Source organism: Stegostoma tigrinum, chromosome 4, assembly GCF_030684315.1.
Source record: "Stegostoma tigrinum isolate sSteTig4 chromosome 4, sSteTig4.hap1, whole genome shotgun sequence".
In the NCBI taxonomy this organism is placed as follows: Eukaryota; Metazoa; Chordata; class Chondrichthyes; order Orectolobiformes; family Stegostomatidae; genus Stegostoma; species Stegostoma tigrinum.
Genome location: NC_081357.1, coordinates 44,791,933 through 44,809,276, shown reverse-complemented (window position 1 = coordinate 44,809,276; position 17,344 = coordinate 44,791,933). Strand labels below are relative to the sequence as shown.

The following is a 17,344-nucleotide window of genomic DNA, read 5'->3' as shown; positions in this document are numbered from 1 at the left end:
AATCTACTTTCATTCATTGCTGTAAAGTTTATTTTAACCGAGCTAAATCACCTCAAGTTGACATTGAATTTCATCAGCCACTTTTAACCCCTTTGCCCGATTTATTCCTTTCCAGCTTCTTTTGAGGTATCTCTCAGTTTTCGCCATCACCTCCTCTCGGTCTAATTCCAAACAGTTTGGTGTACGATGCAAGCCTCTGCTCCCTCTGGGAAAGAACCACCCGCCACTCTTCCCATGCTACGCCAACCAATTATTTCCTTTCTCGTATATTACAACAGCAAGTGCACTTTAGAAACATCCCAAATTGTCTATTCTCATAAGTGGAATGTAAATCTGCAGCTTTCTGACCCAAGAGGCTACCAACTGAGCCAAGTTGGCACTTACTCAAAAGGGTGATTTTCAAAGAATCATAAAATGATGACAGCGAATCAGGAGACCATTCAGCCTGTTCAGATTCTTCTGTCAGAGTAGTGAATCTGTGGAACCCTTTGCCACAAAAAGCTATCATTATGTATATTTAAGCTTGACATAGACAGTAAGGGAATTCAGGGATGCGTTGTAGACATGCTCGCTGAGCCGGTGGGTTTGGTTTCGTCACCCTGCTCGGTAAAATTGTCAATGCATCTCCAGTGAAGCATTGGTGTTCTGTCCCACTTGTTATTTATGTGCCTCAGTTTGCTAGGGTGTTTGGTACCACTTTTGTTTTTGTTTCTCAGTGGTTTGTACACAAAATCTAATTCAGTGTGTTTGTTGATGGAGTTCTAGTTGGAATACCAGGCCTCCAGGAATTTCCTGACGTGTCTCTGTTTGGCTTGTGCAATTATGGATGTGTTGTCCCAGTCAAATTTGTGTCCCTCCTTGCCTGTGTGTAGTGATAGAAGTGAGAATTGGCCGTGTCTCTTGGTTGTTAGCTGGTATTGTTAGTTTTCTTCTGGTTTAGCCTGTGTAATGTTTCTCATGGTGCTTGCATGGTATTTTGTACTTGACACCAGTTTTGCTGGTTTTGGGTATGGGATCCGTTATGTTCGTCGGTAGTTGTCGCAGGGTGGGCTGTTGGTTTGTGGGCTACCCTGACACCTAGGGGTTTGACTAGTCTTGTAGACATCTCTGAAATATCCTAGATGTACAGTAGGGTGATTAGTAAGTCTGGTGATGTTGTGTCTTCCTTTTGTGGCCTGTCTCGGAGGTAACGGCAGATTATGCTTTTCAGGTATCCATTCCTTTTGAAGACTCCGTGTAGGTGCTCCCGTTCTGCTTTGCGTAGTTCCAGGTTGCTACAATGTGTTGTGGCTTGTTTACATAGTGTCCTGATGCAGCTCCGTTTGTGGGCGTTGGGATGATTGCTCGTGTAATTAAGTATCTGGTCTGTATATGTGGTCTATCTATATACACTAGTGTGGAATTCTCCGTTGTTTTTGTGCTCTGTGCCCACTAAAGGGTGGTTGGTTGTTGTTTTCTTCTTCTTTTGTGAATTTTATCCTTGTGAGGAAATTGTTTATGCGTTGGTGGGCTTTTTCCAGTTTTGTGCATTTAGTAATCATGAAGGTGTCATCTACATATCAGTCCCAAAATTTGGGATGTATAGTGGGGAGCGCTGTCCATTCTGACCTTTGCATTACTGTTTCTGCAATCAGCTGTGATATTGGGGACCCCATTGGTGTCCAGTTGATTTATTTGTATATGCCGGGGTTGTGAGGCACAGATGTAGTAGTTTCATATTGGTGTCCTTATTGGTGGTGTTGCTGTCCTGGGGTGCCTGCCTACTCGATTTGTCCAGTAGTGTGGCAGTTGTCTCTTTGACAATACGGATACACGAACATCAACTAGCCACAAAGAGACACGACCAACCCTCGCTTGTCTCACTACACACGGACAAAGAGGGACACAAATTCGACTGGGACAACCTATCTATAATCACACAAGTCAAACAGAGACACACCAGGGAATTCCTGGAAACCTGGTATTCCAACTGGAACTCACTCAAAAAACACATTGAATTAGACCCTGTGTACAAACCACTGAGAAACAGAACCAGAAGCGGTACCAAACACCCCAACAAACTGAGGCGTATAAATAACAACGTGGGATAGAACACCAATGCTTCATGGGTGGCACACTGATGATGTTACCAAGTAGTGTGGCAAAACATTTGCAAGCAAACACACCAGCTGAGCGAGCTTGTCTACAACCTCGTTCACAACCCGAGCTGCAAATCTTCTCAAACTTTAGAATTCAGGGTTATGGGAGAAGGCACAAAAGTGGAGTTGAGAATTTTCAGATCAGTCCTGGTCTCATTGAATGCTGCAGCAGACTTGATGGGCTGAATGGCTTACTCTTACGACATATAGTTTTACAACCATAATATCAAGCTAGTACTTAGCAAGAGCAATTTAACTGGTCCCACACTCTGATATTCTCCTTGTTTGTATATAGCATCTCTTATTGCCTTCAGAACTTTCAGCAGCCAGGCTGACAGAAGAGACAGGTGTGTAGAAGTTTAGTGTCAATGGAAGATTCCCCCTCGCACTGACCAGGAGAAGGAGTCACCTAACTTACACAGACCTACCTCTTCAATTAGGGAATGAGCTGCACTGGCTTCCTGCCTGCTGGTTAGTAGGAGAAGCCGTTTTCCCCTGCTGTGTAAAGCTGTTATCCCAGGCCATTCTGAACTGCAGTCTAAATCAGTAAGTCTGCCGGTAGGAAGGCCACTGCCTTTTTCTTTCAATTGGGCTTGATGTGGGCACTTGCCACGTGACAACCAGACTTATTACCGGGGAGAATGACTGGACAGTCACAAGCCCCTGTGCACTACTCTATTTTACCTTCAGTAAAGGTGACAGCTTTAACTATAACCTTACAAACCTTCTGAATCTTCATTATCCTTTAATAGGCTCTGGGTGGCATAGGGTGTGCATCACATGCCAGCCTAGCCAATTTGCTCTTGGTGTTGGTGAGCCACCCTCTTGAATTATAGACCCAAACACAGCATCAAAATGGTTGATGAATGGTTTGGAGTAGGGTTTGTGTGTGTGAATGTTCACATGTATCTGTTGTCCATGTCGCTCTGAGTGGAAGATGGGGAAAATGTAATGTAATTGTTTTGAGTCCTTGAAATAGAAACAAAGATTACAAAAATAAAGCAGTTATGGTGAACCACGATAAAATGTTGGTTTGTCCTCAGCTGCACAACATACTTTGCGACAGATGTGTAGTCATTCAAGACGGTGAGGAAAAAAATTATCAGAATTCAGATCTAATTTAATGTGGATGTGAAACACTTAAGGTTTCTGTTTTTGCTTTTGCATACTAATAATTTGCTATGGCATTGTTTCTTGTAAGTTGAAGGTTCTAGTTCAGTTTGAAAACCTTGATCGGCGTAGACTAGTTAGACTGAAGGGTCTGTTTCCATGCTGTATAACTCTATTCTACAGTTCTAACAACGGTTTGGTGGGTCATGTCATCAAGGGAATAATATCAGGCCTATTGATTCAGTCACTGGTACTGATTGTTATGAGAGAGAGAACATCAGTGTCAATGGGTTGGTAGGAATCTTATTGTGGGGTCAGTCCATTAACCTTAATAACAAAAACAGAGTTGCTGGAAAAGCTCAGCAGGCCTGGCAGCGTCTGTGAAGGAAAAAACAGAGTTAACGTTTCAGGTCCGATGACCCTTCCTCGGAACAGATGGCGGCTGGGAAAACATCAGTTTCTATGCGGAAAATAGGGAGGGAGATCGCCCAAAATGTTAACTCTGTTTTTACCTTCACAGATACTGCCAGATCTGCTGAGCTTTTCCGGCAACTTTGTTTTTGCTCCCGATTTACAGCACCTGCAGTTCTTTCACTGACCTTAATGATTGGGTTGCAGTAAATTTCACAAGTTTTCAACTGGTGAGTCTCTTTCCCATGCTACTCACAGTGCAATTGACAATGTAGTTTGGATCCAGTTGCAATTTTTTTGAACACAGTGAAAGTTAAAGTGAAAAAATACCACCAATATGGACTAGCTGCCCAAAGAAGAAATGACTCAAAAAATGTTACAAATGTATTTTTAATTTATGGGTCTAGAATGCTAGCTCCACACAAGCTTTGTGAGCTGTGGTTGTCTCAGCCCTCACTTGTATCAGCATCATGGCCTGTCTCCCACGAGTACATTTTTTTTAACATTGGTTTGTAAGGTGTGGGCATCACTGTCCAAGGCAGCATTTCTTGTGCATCCCAATTTGCCCAGAGAACAGTTAATAGTCAACCATATTGCTGCGGGTTTGGAGTCATGTAGGTCAGACTTCCTTCCCTGAATGGCATTAGTGAACAGGTGATAATGGGAACTACAGATGCTGGAGAATCCAAGATAACAAAGTGTGAAGCTGGATGAACACAGGAGGCCAAGCAGCATCTCGGGAGCACAAAAGCTGACATTTCGGGCCTAGACCCTTCATCAGAGAGGGGGATGGGTAGAGGGAACTGGAATAAATAGGGAGAGAGGGGGAGGCAGACCGAAGATGGAGAGAAAAGAAGATAGGTGGAGAGGAGAGTATAGGTGAGGAGGTAGGGAGGGGATAGGTCAGTCCAGGGAAGACGGACAGGTCAAGGAGGTGGGATGAGGTTAGTAGGTAGATGGGGGTGCGGCTTGGGGTGGGAGGAAGGGATGGGTGAGAGGAAGAACCGGTTAGGGAGGCAGAGACAGGCTGGGCTGGTTTTGGGATGCAGTGGGGGGAGGGGATGAGCTGGGCTGGTTTTGGGATGCAGAGGGGGAAGGGGAGATTTTGAAGCTTGTGAAGTCCACATTGATACCATTGGGCTGCAGGGTACCCAAGCAGAATACGAGTTGCTGTTCCTGCAACCTTCAGGTGGCATCATTGTGGCACTGCAGGAGGCCCATGATGGACATGTCGTCTGAGGAATGGGAGGGGGAGTTAAAATGGTTCGCGACTGGGAGGTACAGTTGTTCGTTGCGAACTGACCGGAGGTGTTCTGCAAAGCGGTCCCCAAGCCTCCGCTTGGTTTCCCCAATGTAGAGGAAGCCACAGCGGGTACAATGGTGCAATATACCACATTGGCAGATGTGCAGGTGAATATCTGCTTGATATGGAAGGTCATCTTGGGGCCTGGGATGGGGGTGAAGGAGGAGGTGTGGGGGCAAGTGTAGCACTTCCTGTGGTTGCAGGGGAAGGTGCCAGGTGTGGTGGGGTTGGAGGGAAGTGTGGAGCGAACAAGGGAGTCGCGGAGAGAGTGGTCTCTCCAGATGGCAGACAAGGGTGGGGATGGAAAAATGTCTTGGGTGGTGGGGTCGGATTGTAGATGTCGGAAGTGTCGGAGGATGATGCGTTGTATCCGGAGGTTGGTGGGGTGGTGTGTGAGAATGAGGGGGATCCTCTTTGGGTGGTTGTGGTGGGGGCGGGGTGTGAGGGATGTGTTGCGGGAAATGCGGGAGACGCAGTCAAGGGCGTTCTCGACCACTGTGGGGGGAAGTTGTGGTCCTTGAAGAACGTGGACATCTGGGATGTGCGGGAATGGAATGCCTCATCCTGGGAGCAGATGTGGCAGAGGCGGAGGAATTGGGAATAGGGGAATACTCTCCTCTCTACCTATCTTGTTTTCTCTCCACCTTCAGTCCGCCTCCCCCTCTCTCCCCATCCTCCTCTCTGATGAAGGGCCTAGGCCCGAAACGTCAGCTTTTGTGCTCCTGAGATGCTGCTTGGACTGCTGTGTTCATCCAGCTCCACACTTTGTTATCTTAGTGAACAGGTGCATTTTTATAATAATCTGAGTTTACAGTGTTTAAATGGTCGCTGTTGGACTTGCTTTTTAGTCTAGACTTTTTATTGAATTCAAATTGCACTACTCACCATGGTGGGATTCAAACTCATACCAGAACCTGAGGTTCTGGATCATCAGTCCAGTAACACCACAATATGCCACCATCTCCCACTTATCATTGGGCCTCTCCTGACAGTAACCAACCAACATCCTTGAAGTGAAGTGCAAAAGGCTAATGTTTGGCATCCTCCTCTCTCCTGAAAATTCAGCTAAGGCCAATGCCATAAAATCACAGTCACCTCTTCTTGCACGCTCATTGTCGGCAGGAAGGTAATGTGATCACACATTGTTTCCAGGTTGACAATTTTCAGGTTACAGCGTGCAAAATTCAAACAATCTGGGGCTTGGTCACCACTGTTGTATTTGTGACAGATGATGTGTCTGAGTAGTGCAGCAAGGAGAAGGGAGCACTTAGCAAATTGGTTCCTAAAATTCCAAACGGACCCCACAAAGTTGAATGCAATTGTCATGAAATTGCAATTTGGAGCTCTGTTGATATGTTTATCTGATATTTCCCCATTGTGAACTCTCAACACATTTTTCCATTATCAAAGCATAAAACAGGAGGTAAATGTGTGTATAAGAGAAATAAACAACTATACACCAAAATTATTAATGTGTAAACTCGTTAAGCTGTAGAAAAATGTAGCAAAAGGAAACAGATGAAACTGCAAGATGACCCTTTTTTGTTTCTTTTGTGCCCCACAGTATGATTATGAATACGATGAGAATGGTGAAAAGGTGGTGTTGGGAAAAGGTACATTTGGAATGGTCTATGCAGGCAGAGACCTTAGCAATCAAGTCAGAATTGCCATCAAAGAAATCCCAGAAAGGGATAGCAGGCAAGTAACTGTGATTGCATTGAGAGAGGAACCAATTGTCCATCCAAACTGTATTTATAATGAATAACCTGATATCAGATGGTTTATCAACCTAAAAGACTCGAGTTGTAACATGAAGAATCTGACATATCAAGCATTTGGCAACCAAGGTTTTTTTTTGTTGCGACAGTAGATATGTTGAGAGGTGGCATTAGCAGCAAGATCTCCTGATAAAAATATTCCTTTCTTTAAAAAGATCTGAGGCATTGGATGTTGCCATGGTTTCGCAATCTTCCTAGATTGAGGGAAGCACGTATTGTGTTTGACCGGTGACTCCTGTTCATGGAGGAGTGGGCCCACAGTACAAAAATTAGTTGGCACTAATTTACCGTTCTCTCGATGATATGATGCCCTTCTGAAGCTTGGCACTGATGCACGTGGTGTAGATTTTCAGATCTTCAGTCCTTGGGTGAAAAGCATTTAACTTGGAATTGTACATTAAGGAGAGGAATTACTTGAGAACAGGGCCCATTTTATTTTCTTTCTGTTAATTTAAATGAAAATTAAATCAAATGGCCTCCATTTTGGTGGAGAATCAGACTGCCAAACCCAGATTTTCTTTCTATGCGGCATCTGGTGTACGTTTCCTGCCCAAGCACTGAAAACAAAAATTTATCCCATTTTTGGACTGAGCAAGATGAACTACACTGCACATCTGGCTTGGCTAGGAATGTGCTCAATGATTTCTCACCAGTACGGCCAACATTTCAGTGATAATGCTGAATCTAGTGTGGAAAGAAGGAAGGGAAAGGAAAGAATTTATCTATATAGAGCCTTTCATCACATCAGCAAGTCTCACAGCCAATTAAGTGCAGGAAGTTTGAAAGGTAATAATTGATGAATTTCACATAGCAAGATCCCAATAACAGTTCAATAATCTGGTTTGACATTGCCGATTGAAGGATAATTGGTAGTCAGGCACCAGAAATACTCCCTGTTCTTATTTTTCGAAACCAAGCCATCTTTTCTATCCATCTGAGGGGGCATATATGTTTTAATGTAATGCCTTCTTGAAAGCTGGTGTCTCTGACAATGCAGCATTCCCTCAGCACTACAGTGAAGCATTGGCCTAGATAATGTGCTCAAGTCTCTGAAACAAGACTTCAAACCAGTTTTCTGAAGCTGAAGTGAGCATGTTAACATCTTAGGATTTTACCAAGAGCGTCAGGAACCCAAAATCAGGGGCAACAGGACTGGTTGAAAAATTATCCGAGGGACTGCGTCCTATTGGTTGCTGCCAGCCTTTCCACTTCATTAAGGACAGTGGGTAAACTCTCAATGCGGTTGGCCAAGTGATAGGGCTGGCACCTCTGAAACCTTACAGCAAAACTTGGAGAGCTAGATATTTTGCACCACTTACCAGAGCAAGAAGCCTCAGAGCATTAAGAATTTGTAAATCAGAGGTCAAACTTTTAGCGTTCTTGGTGACAACAGGATCTGTAGAGATGACTTTCTCTGCCTATGGTCTCCTCGTCAGGTCATGGTTCCTTGGTTGTCTTGGGTAGGCCATTTTCCCACACATCAGTAGTGACCTATTCACTGTCAGCAAGATGTCAGCGGATCCAATGATTATGCTCCATTTGCCAATGAAGCCAGTACACATGTAGTTCTGTTACTGGAAATCTTACCCCACAAGGTTGGGACTGAATCAAGAAGCCATCCCGTCCACGCTTCCCAATGTTTCTGTAGATCCCCACTGCACCTCCGGGGACCAGAAAAATCCCCTTGGTCAGTGGCAGTATCCAGATGCATTTGGCCTACTTCTTGCTTTTGAGCTGCTGTATCCTTGTTTGCCTCAATCTGTTTGCCCACAGACTATTCTGGATATTATCAGTCTGTGCTTTGTAGCATCTTGATCCTAGCCACCTTCCACCTAGCTTAGGACATAATTGACAACTTGGCATCTTGAATTAATGGTAGCACACAGTGATAAACTGAAATGTTGTCCAAAGATCTCAACTGTATTGATGGCCAAGCATATTTAATAAGCTCCTAAATCTTTAAAAAGGTGCATTTTCAATGTCATAACAAGTTCCTTCAACTATATGAACCCCATTCAGACAGGTAGATTAATTTTGCTCCTATTTGTTTAAAAATTTAAAAATTTGATGAAGCAAGTTTGTGATTTTGGTGATTAAGCGACGGACCTCCTGTGTTTCTGTTGATGTTTACAGGTATTCCCAACCTCTGCACGAAGAAATTGCTCTCCATAAACACCTCAAACATAAGAACATTGTGCAGTACCTGGGCTCTATCAGTGAAAATGGTTTCATTAAGATCTTTATGGAGCAAGTTCCTGGAGGTATTTTTTGATTAATTCCATTTTAAATGTGGTGCTCTGATTTAGGTTCATCCTGAGTTTTGAGAACATTTTGAAAGTGCACAGTGTTTAAACTGAATGTCACGCAATCAAATATTGGTTTCAGTCGCTTTGAGTAGGATGAAATTTTAAAACATGAATTTTTGTATCACTTTTTTAAAGCTGCCAGTTTATTGAAATATTTTTTGCAGTACATTTTGAGAGAAAGCAGCTTCTTTCTTGATTTAAGTTAACCATCTAGTTTGTGGCTGATCATGTGTGCACTTAAGGTAGCTTTTATTTGATCCATGCTTTCTTCACACCGAACATGAAACCTTTTCTCCAATTGTTAGGTGGTTTTCAAATTGATGTTTGTATCCATGAGAAAATCATCAACACGTTCTGGTTAATATGGTCAGATCGGCTCATTGGTCAACTCCAAGGCTTAGATTTTCCAAAAGGGTATTGGTTAACACTGAAGTTGGACTGGACTTACTGTTCTGGACCATAAGACCAGGAGTAGGCTGCCATTCAATAGCATAATGGTTAATCCAACATTCCTCATGTTCACTTTGCTGGCCTTTTCTGTAACCCTTGATTTTCCCTATTGATCAACACTTTATCTACCCTAGCTTTTAATATACCCAAGAGCTGTGCTCCCACAGCTTTCTGTGATAAGGCATTCAAAAGATTCTCAACCTTCTGAGAGAAGAAATTCTTCCTCAACTCAGGCTTAAATTATTGCTTAGTTATTTTGGGACTATGTTGTCTTGTCCTTGACTTTCCCATGAAGGGAAACATCCTGTTAAGAATGCTACATTTTACAATGATGTCACCTATCTATAAACCAGTTAGAATCCAAACCTGTTTAGCCGTTGCTCTTAAGCCAATCCCTCCCAACCAGGGATCATCTTCCCAGTGAACCTTCTCTGTGTTGCCTCCAGTGAAATGTGGGGCCCAAAAACTGCTCACAGTACTCCAGATTTGATCTCACCAGCACCTTGTACAGTTGCAGTAATCCAGTCTCCCTGCGATAGGAAAGATGTTGCGAAATTGAAAGGGTGCAGGAAAAATTTACAAGGATGTTGCCTGGGTTGAAGGGTTTGACCTATAGGGAGATGCTTAATAGGCTGAGGCTATTTTCCCTGGAGGGTCAGACTCTAAAGGGTGACCTTATAGATGTTGATTAAATCACGAGGGTCATGGATAGGATGAGGAGACATGGTATTTTCCCCTTGATAGGGGAGTCCAAAACAAGAGGACATAGGTTTAAGCTGAGGGTGGGGTGGGGCGAAAGACCTTAAAGGGACCTAAGGAGCAACTTTTTCATGTAGAGGACCGTGCATGAATGGAATGATCTGCCAGAGGAAATGGTGCAGGCTGGTACAATTACTGCATTTAAAAGCAATCCCGTTGGGTAAATGAATAGGAAGGGTTTAGAGCGATATGGGCCAAATGCTGACAAATGGGACGAGATTAATTTAGCATATCAGGTCAGATGTATGACTGTATGATTTCCCCTTGTCTGCATGGTTTACTGAACATTCAGCTGTTCTTGGCCTTTGCTGTGTGCAAACTGCCTGCTAATCTCATGTCAAAATTTGAACTGTAGCAAGGCACAATACATTAAGGTGTTACTCTTCTTTTGTCTGCACTAATGTGTTTGTTCTGTTTTGAATTACTTGATTGAAGTTTAGGGAAAACAGCTACTGTGATCCTTGTAGGTTGCCAGTTTTAATTTATATTTTGAGCAAATTAAGAAATAATTCAAGTGTACACCGTTAATTTCAACAGGGATTCTCCAGATTGTTGATTGTAATTTCAGTTGAAAATTTGCTGAAATCCTGGAGAAATGGTTTGATAACCGTTAAGCTATTTCTCCATGGATTCTATTGATCATGGAAAAAATGTTGTACTATGTGATTGGGAGAACACCCAGAGAAATTCGCCCATGTGGTGTTTGTTCAGTGTTCGTTTGCACTGATGTGTTGTTTTTATATATCCTGATATGTTGTTGTTTCTATATGTATGAATGAACAGGCAGTCTTTCTGCTCTATTACGATCAAAATGGGGCCCCTTGAAGGATAATGAACAGACCATTGGATTCTATACCAAACAGATCCTGGAAGGATTGAAGTACCTTCATGACAATCAAATAGCTCATCGAGATATAAAGGTAAACTATGGTCAATGAGGGTTAATTATGTTTCTGACATAATATATGCATTGGTTTTAATCTTGAACATAGACCCTTTTGAAACATAGAATCATAGAACTTTAAAATACAGAAGGAGGATATTTAACCCATAAGACCGTAAGACCATAAGACATAGGAGTGGAAGTAATGCCATTCGGCCCATCAAGTCCACTCCGCCATTTAAACCATGGCTGATGGGCATTTCAACTCCACTTCCGTGCACTCTCCCCATTGTCCTTGATTCCTTGTGAAATCAAGAATTTGTCGATCTCTGCCTTGAAGGCAACTAACGTCCTGGCCTCCACTGCACTCTGTGGCAATGAATTCCACAGGCCCACCACTGTCAGGCTGAAGAAACCCATTGTGTCTATCAGTTCCCAAAGGAGCTACCCAACCAGACCCATTCTGTACCCCTATCTTAGTTCATCATTTGCAAATGTATATCTAGCTCTGTTTTGAAATCTCCTATGGAATCTGCTTCCACCACTATCCCTGGCAATGGGTCCCAAACCCTAACAACTGAGTAAAGAAATTTCTCTTCCTATCATTCCTAGATTTCTTGCTGATAATTTTGTCTACCTATCACCATACTTCTCAGTAACTCAACACCCACATTTTCTATAAGGCCATTGTCGCCATCTTCTAATTTGGAAAAGTCAGAAGCAAAATACTCATTTAGTCCTTCTGCTATGTCCTTTGCTCGGTGAGCAGCTAACTCTGCTTGTTCCTCATGGGCACCACTCTATCCTTCACTAATCTTTTACTATTAATATGTTTGAAGAATATTTTCCTGTTTGTTTTAGCACAGCCTACTATCCTTTCCTCATGCTTCCTCTTAGGCTAAGGCTGGAATAAGAAAGGCTTTCCCCTGCATTTTAGATACTGTTGCTGATTTGTGTTGCTACTATGCTTCTGCTCTGTATCATATGCCTCCTTGTTCTTCCTTATTTTCTCATCAATATTCCTAGTCATTCGGGATACTCTCTCATTGAATACCGTCTATTAATTTATCATGGGTTAGTATCTAGTCTGCACCCCATTCACCTCTCTTTTTGAAAGTGGCAGGCAGAAACATGGGAATGAAGACCACTTTTAGGATCTTTCACTGAGTACAGGCAATGTTGTTTAAGTTTCCACTTGAAATCAGTTTGGCGAGCAGCAAGAGTTTTCCCACTAAGCACAGGCCTCAAGTACAAAAGTTGCCAAAAGTGAACATTCCTATTCTAAAATGCTATAGTTGCATAAGTGGAACACTTTATGGTAGTGAAGAATGGAGTGTTTTTCTGGGGCTCCTCAGCCACACATATTGTTAACAGCAGAGATGCAAGAGTAAAATGTTCAATGAATTCAATAGAATTGACCAGAAAATGACCTCCTACTTTCCCACCACCACCACCAGGGGAACCAACTACCAGCTCATAGTCTAAGAGCATTCTGGAGAAAACTTCTAATGTTTCCTAATACTATTACAGTGCAGTATCAGATTGGCTGCCTGTTATGCTCTTCACCCAATTTTCTTTCCGTTCCAATGGGGAGATCTGTGGAAGGCAGGCCCAATATTGCACATTTCCTATCTTCATTAAATTTTAAAATTACTCTCACCGCCATGAGCACGACAGTGCCATCTTGTATCCACTGCTGTCTCCTGGTGTGGTGTGAGGTGAGGTACAGTTCCTTGCCAATTCTCACTGGGTGATTAGATCAAAACTGCCTGCAAATGGCAACAGTTTCCTCAACAACAGCATGGCATGGTGGCACAATGGTTAGCATTGCTGCTTCACAGCTCAAGGGACCCGGGTGACTGTGTGGAGTGGGTCACATGCAGAATAAACTTCCAAAGGAAGTTGTGGATGGGGGTACGGTTACAACATTTAAAAGACCGTTAGATAAGTACATGAAAAAGAAATGTTTGAATGGGTATGAGCCAAGTGCAGGCAGATATGACTAATTTAGTTTGAGATTATGGTCAGCGTGGACTGGCTTATTCAAAGAGTCTGTTCCCATGCTGTCAGTGAGAGTGAGACATTTATGATGAGCAATTTGAAGGGTTTATAGACCTCTGTAAATGTTGAGTCCAGTATGACTCTGCTTTGGAAGTTGTCTTTAAAAAATAAACCTTACGTTATGACAAGTTGTCATTGTTAAATAGGTCCAAAGAAGTGCCTGTTAACTGTATCAGAGGTAATAGGAACTACAGATGCTGGAGAATCCGAGATAACAAGGTGTAGAGCTGGATGAACACAGCAGGCTAAGCAGCATTTTAGGAGCACGAAAGCTGACATTTCGGGCCTTTTCTGCTCCTAAGATGCTGCTTAGCCTGCTGTGTTCATCCAGCTCTACACCTTGTTATCGCTGCCTGTTAATTGTTTCTCTTCATGGACCTGCCGAATTTCTCCCGCATCCTCAGTTTTTATTTCAGATTTGTCGTATCTGCAGTTGTTTGCTTTGTTTTACTAGGTTTCACAAATTAGCTTTGTAGAACATGAGAATAAAACAGCTTGTGGGAAACAAAGTACGACCCCGGGGATTAACAATAACAGAGGAAAAACCACAACAGTATTGAAGGGAATCAGAGTTCAAAGGTGGCTGGAGCTGGTAGGAATCCAAAATTGAAGGAACGTGGTCAGCTCCTGCCAATTTTCCAAGGTAAAGGAGTCCTCAGTACAAACTGCTGTTCTGCAGCTGGACTAGGGTAGGAGATGGGGAATATTAGTCTCTCAGTCCAAATTCCAGTCAGGCACCACTTCTGTTGCCAACACAATAGGTAGTATGACTTAGTGCAAAAGCGCCAATTTGTTTATAATTCTTTATGTTACAGTTAAATCAATGGCTGCACTACAATGGACTTGGAATAAATACTTTTTAAAAATATGTGACAACTTCATTTTCAACCACAGCAACAAAACACAAAAATATTAGCTTTTCAAGTTACAATTATTTACTGGCTAGATCTCTACTTAGGCTTGTGTCTCTAAAATGAAAAAGGGTCTTAAAATGTTCACACAATGTTACATCGATACCAGACTACTTGATGCTCATGAGGTACGAAATGGAATTTTGGCAGAGTGTTATAAATGACTCTGAAGAATCAACTAATTAAAAGGCTTGAGCTTAACATGGCATATGAACTGCAACCTGAAAGAGTTTGATCTTTTTTTTAAACAAAAAGGCTTTTTGTAGGATTTACTGTTTTTAAAAAAAAATTGACAGGATAGAAACAAATTCTGAAACCCTGCCAGAATTGATGTAATTATTTTAATAGAATTCCTACACTGTGGAAGCAGGCTATTTGGCCCATCAAGTCCACACCAACTCTCCAAAATCATCCAACCCAAGCCCAATTCCCTACCCTATCCCTGTAACCCTGTATTTCCAATGGCTAACGCACCTAGCCTGCATATCCCTGGACACTGTGGATAATTTAGCATGGCCAGTCCACCTAACCTGAACATCTTTGGACTGTCAGAGGAAACTGGAGCACCCAGAGGAAACCCACACAGACGGGGTAGAATCTGTATTTATCCAAATTAAACTCCCATCGGTCACTCTTCAGCCTGTTGACCTATTTGATCAAGATTTCTTTGTAATTTTTGATAACCTCCTTCACTGACCACTATACCACCAATCTTGGTGCCACCTGCAAACATACTATCCCATGCCTTCTGTATTCCCATCTCAATCATTTCTATAACCGACAAAGAAAAGCAGACCCAGCACTGATCACTGTAGAACACCACTGGCCACAAGCCTCCAGTCCAAAAAAACAACCGTCCACCAACAGCCTCTGTCTCCTGCTGTCAAGCCAATTTTGTATAATTTTTCAAATTGTAAAATGTTTACTTCTTGACGGAGCAATCCTTTCTAAAAAAAAGCATGCATTGGTGAAATAAGTTTTATCAATCATTTCTACCTTGAAATTTTTAATTTTTAAATGACCCAAATTCGAAAATAATTTGTGCTACTTCCTCTGCCGGGATATGTAGCTCACATCATGAGTAGGGCTGATTTACATGTGCTGTTCCTTGGAGTGACAGCTTGGTCAAAGGAATATTTGGGAATGTTTGCCTCATTGTGTAGCCATGTCCAGTGGATTATCGCAAAACATGGGAAAGGAACTTAAGTCTGTTTCCCTCCATGCTGGCAGCCAGGCATATTGCCTGAGTTCTCTTTTCTATCTGCATCGTTTTCTCTGTCTGTGTTTTTGCATTCCTCTCCCCACCTTTGCCATCTATACTTGACACTTAGCATCTGCACTTCACTAGAACTGAGGCATTTTAGTAGCTGTACATGATATTTGAAGAAATTATGGTCTGATAGAATTCAAAGGAAAGCATAACTTATGGATTAGGGTTACTTGACTATTCCAAAAATCTAACGTTTGTTTGCCACAAAGTTCGAGTGAAGATTTATTTTATGACTTTTTACTCAAGTTTGGCAGTACTGATAATGAAAATTAATTTACAATTTATAGGGAGTTTCTTTCCAATTTAAGACAAAAACAAATTATTTCCTCAGGGTGATAATGTGCTGATAAACACCTACAGTGGAATCTTGAAAATATCTGATTTTGGTACTTCGAAAAGACTTGCAGGAATCAATCCATGTGCCGAAACATTCACAGGTATGATTATTTATTTATCGACACATTATTTCTGATCATGAAGCATTGGAGTTGCATTGTTTCTCAGTGGCATAATTTCGCTGATCTTCAAGAAATAGTTTCAACCAGAGAGTCAGGAATAGAATAACTAAGAGCAAAATACTCATTTAGAAACTGCTGTTAAAGGTAAAATGCTGTTTTTTATTTCTTGATGTAGGGTTACACCACAGAGTTAAGATGTTATCACTGTGCAGTTGACCCCATCAGCATCCTGCTTTTATTCACAAAAAGCACAGAGCTCATAACATGCATTATGAAATGTGCATGTTTAGAATTATATTATTAAATTACCCTAGTTGAGACATTACCTGCTATACATTACCACAATCCTACTGGCAAATTAAGCTTGCATCTTCAATATTTTGACATAAAATAGACATTTAATGCGTCCAACCAATTTGCTTTTGTGCTGACAAATGTAATCAGATTGAGGTTGGGAGTGGAATAAATTATCTTACAAAAACTTAGCCAAAATTATGGGTAACCTGATAACAGAAAATTGTTTAATAATACGGCCTATATATCATTGTCATTGGGTGGTTGGACATTATCTGGGATTAATTTCTTCTTGTGTATGTAGGAGCAGACAAAACGGTGGCTGTTGGGCTTGGAAATGTCAGATGGTAATCTATGTATCTGTAAATACAGATTTGTAAAAAGATATTATAAACTCCAGATCTATCCTTCACCTGGCTTGCTGGATTAGAATACCTGGGGTATATGTCTTGATTTCAGCACTGGTTACCATTCTGTACAATGAAAGTTGTTTGTTTTCTGTCCCAGAGCTAACTGTCCAGTCAACTTCCCCACTCAATGATATAGCTCTTCTTATGCAAACAGTGGCTGCTTTTGACTTCTGTGCTACTTGAATTTTCAGAGACGCTATCCATTATTTGTGTCCAATCTGACATTGCCTCTTAAGAAGGCTTTTGTGGACACTTAATGACCTTGTTTACGAAGGCAAGGTGTTAGTCACTTTCATTGTAAAGCTGAACATAGTAAGGAACATTTTTCAAGGACCAGAATTGTGACTATCAGGCTTTATATTGAAAAAGAGTTGACTGCCATGGGAGCTTGTTGGACACATAAGGTAAAGACAAAAGCTTCAGGTACTGCCCATTTTATTAACTTGGGCTAAGCGCTCTATCCGCCGATTTTATGCTAAAGTTGAAAAGTGCACATGGCAGAAATGTTTCTCAAGTGCTCGTCCTTGTGAGCTTAACATGATTTTGGTGCGTCTTATGGCTCTGTGGTTAGCAGTGCTGCGTCAGACAGACCTGGGTTCACTTCCACCCTTGCACCACTGTCTACGTGGAGTCTGCATGTTCCCTTTGGCTTTGCGGGAGTTTGCTCGAGTGTTCTGGTTTCATCCTACATTCCGAAGATATGCGGGATAAGTGGATTGACCATGCTAAATTGCCCATGGTGTTGAAGGATGTGCAGGCAAGGTGGATTAGCCTTGGGGAATGCAGGGATTGGGTAGGGGCA

The 17,344-nt window shown here is 42.1% G+C and overlaps 1 protein-coding gene across 3 annotated transcripts in view; it reads left to right on the top strand.

Annotated features, from left to right (window-relative positions):
• map3k5 (mitogen-activated protein kinase kinase kinase 5) overlaps positions 1 to 17,344 on the top strand; it is a 182,896-nt gene that overhangs the window by 103,192 nt on the left and 62,360 nt on the right. For all 3 annotated transcript variants that reach the window (XM_048531149.1, XM_048531151.2, XM_048531150.1), the window contains exons 15-18: positions 6,527 to 6,660; positions 8,874 to 9,001; positions 11,039 to 11,175; positions 15,712 to 15,817. In XM_048531149.1, coding sequence (XP_048387106.1) covers positions 6,527 to 6,660; positions 8,874 to 9,001; positions 11,039 to 11,175; positions 15,712 to 15,817 — 505 coding nt within the window. The remainder of the gene's footprint in view (positions 1 to 6,526; positions 6,661 to 8,873; positions 9,002 to 11,038; positions 11,176 to 15,711; positions 15,818 to 17,344) is intronic.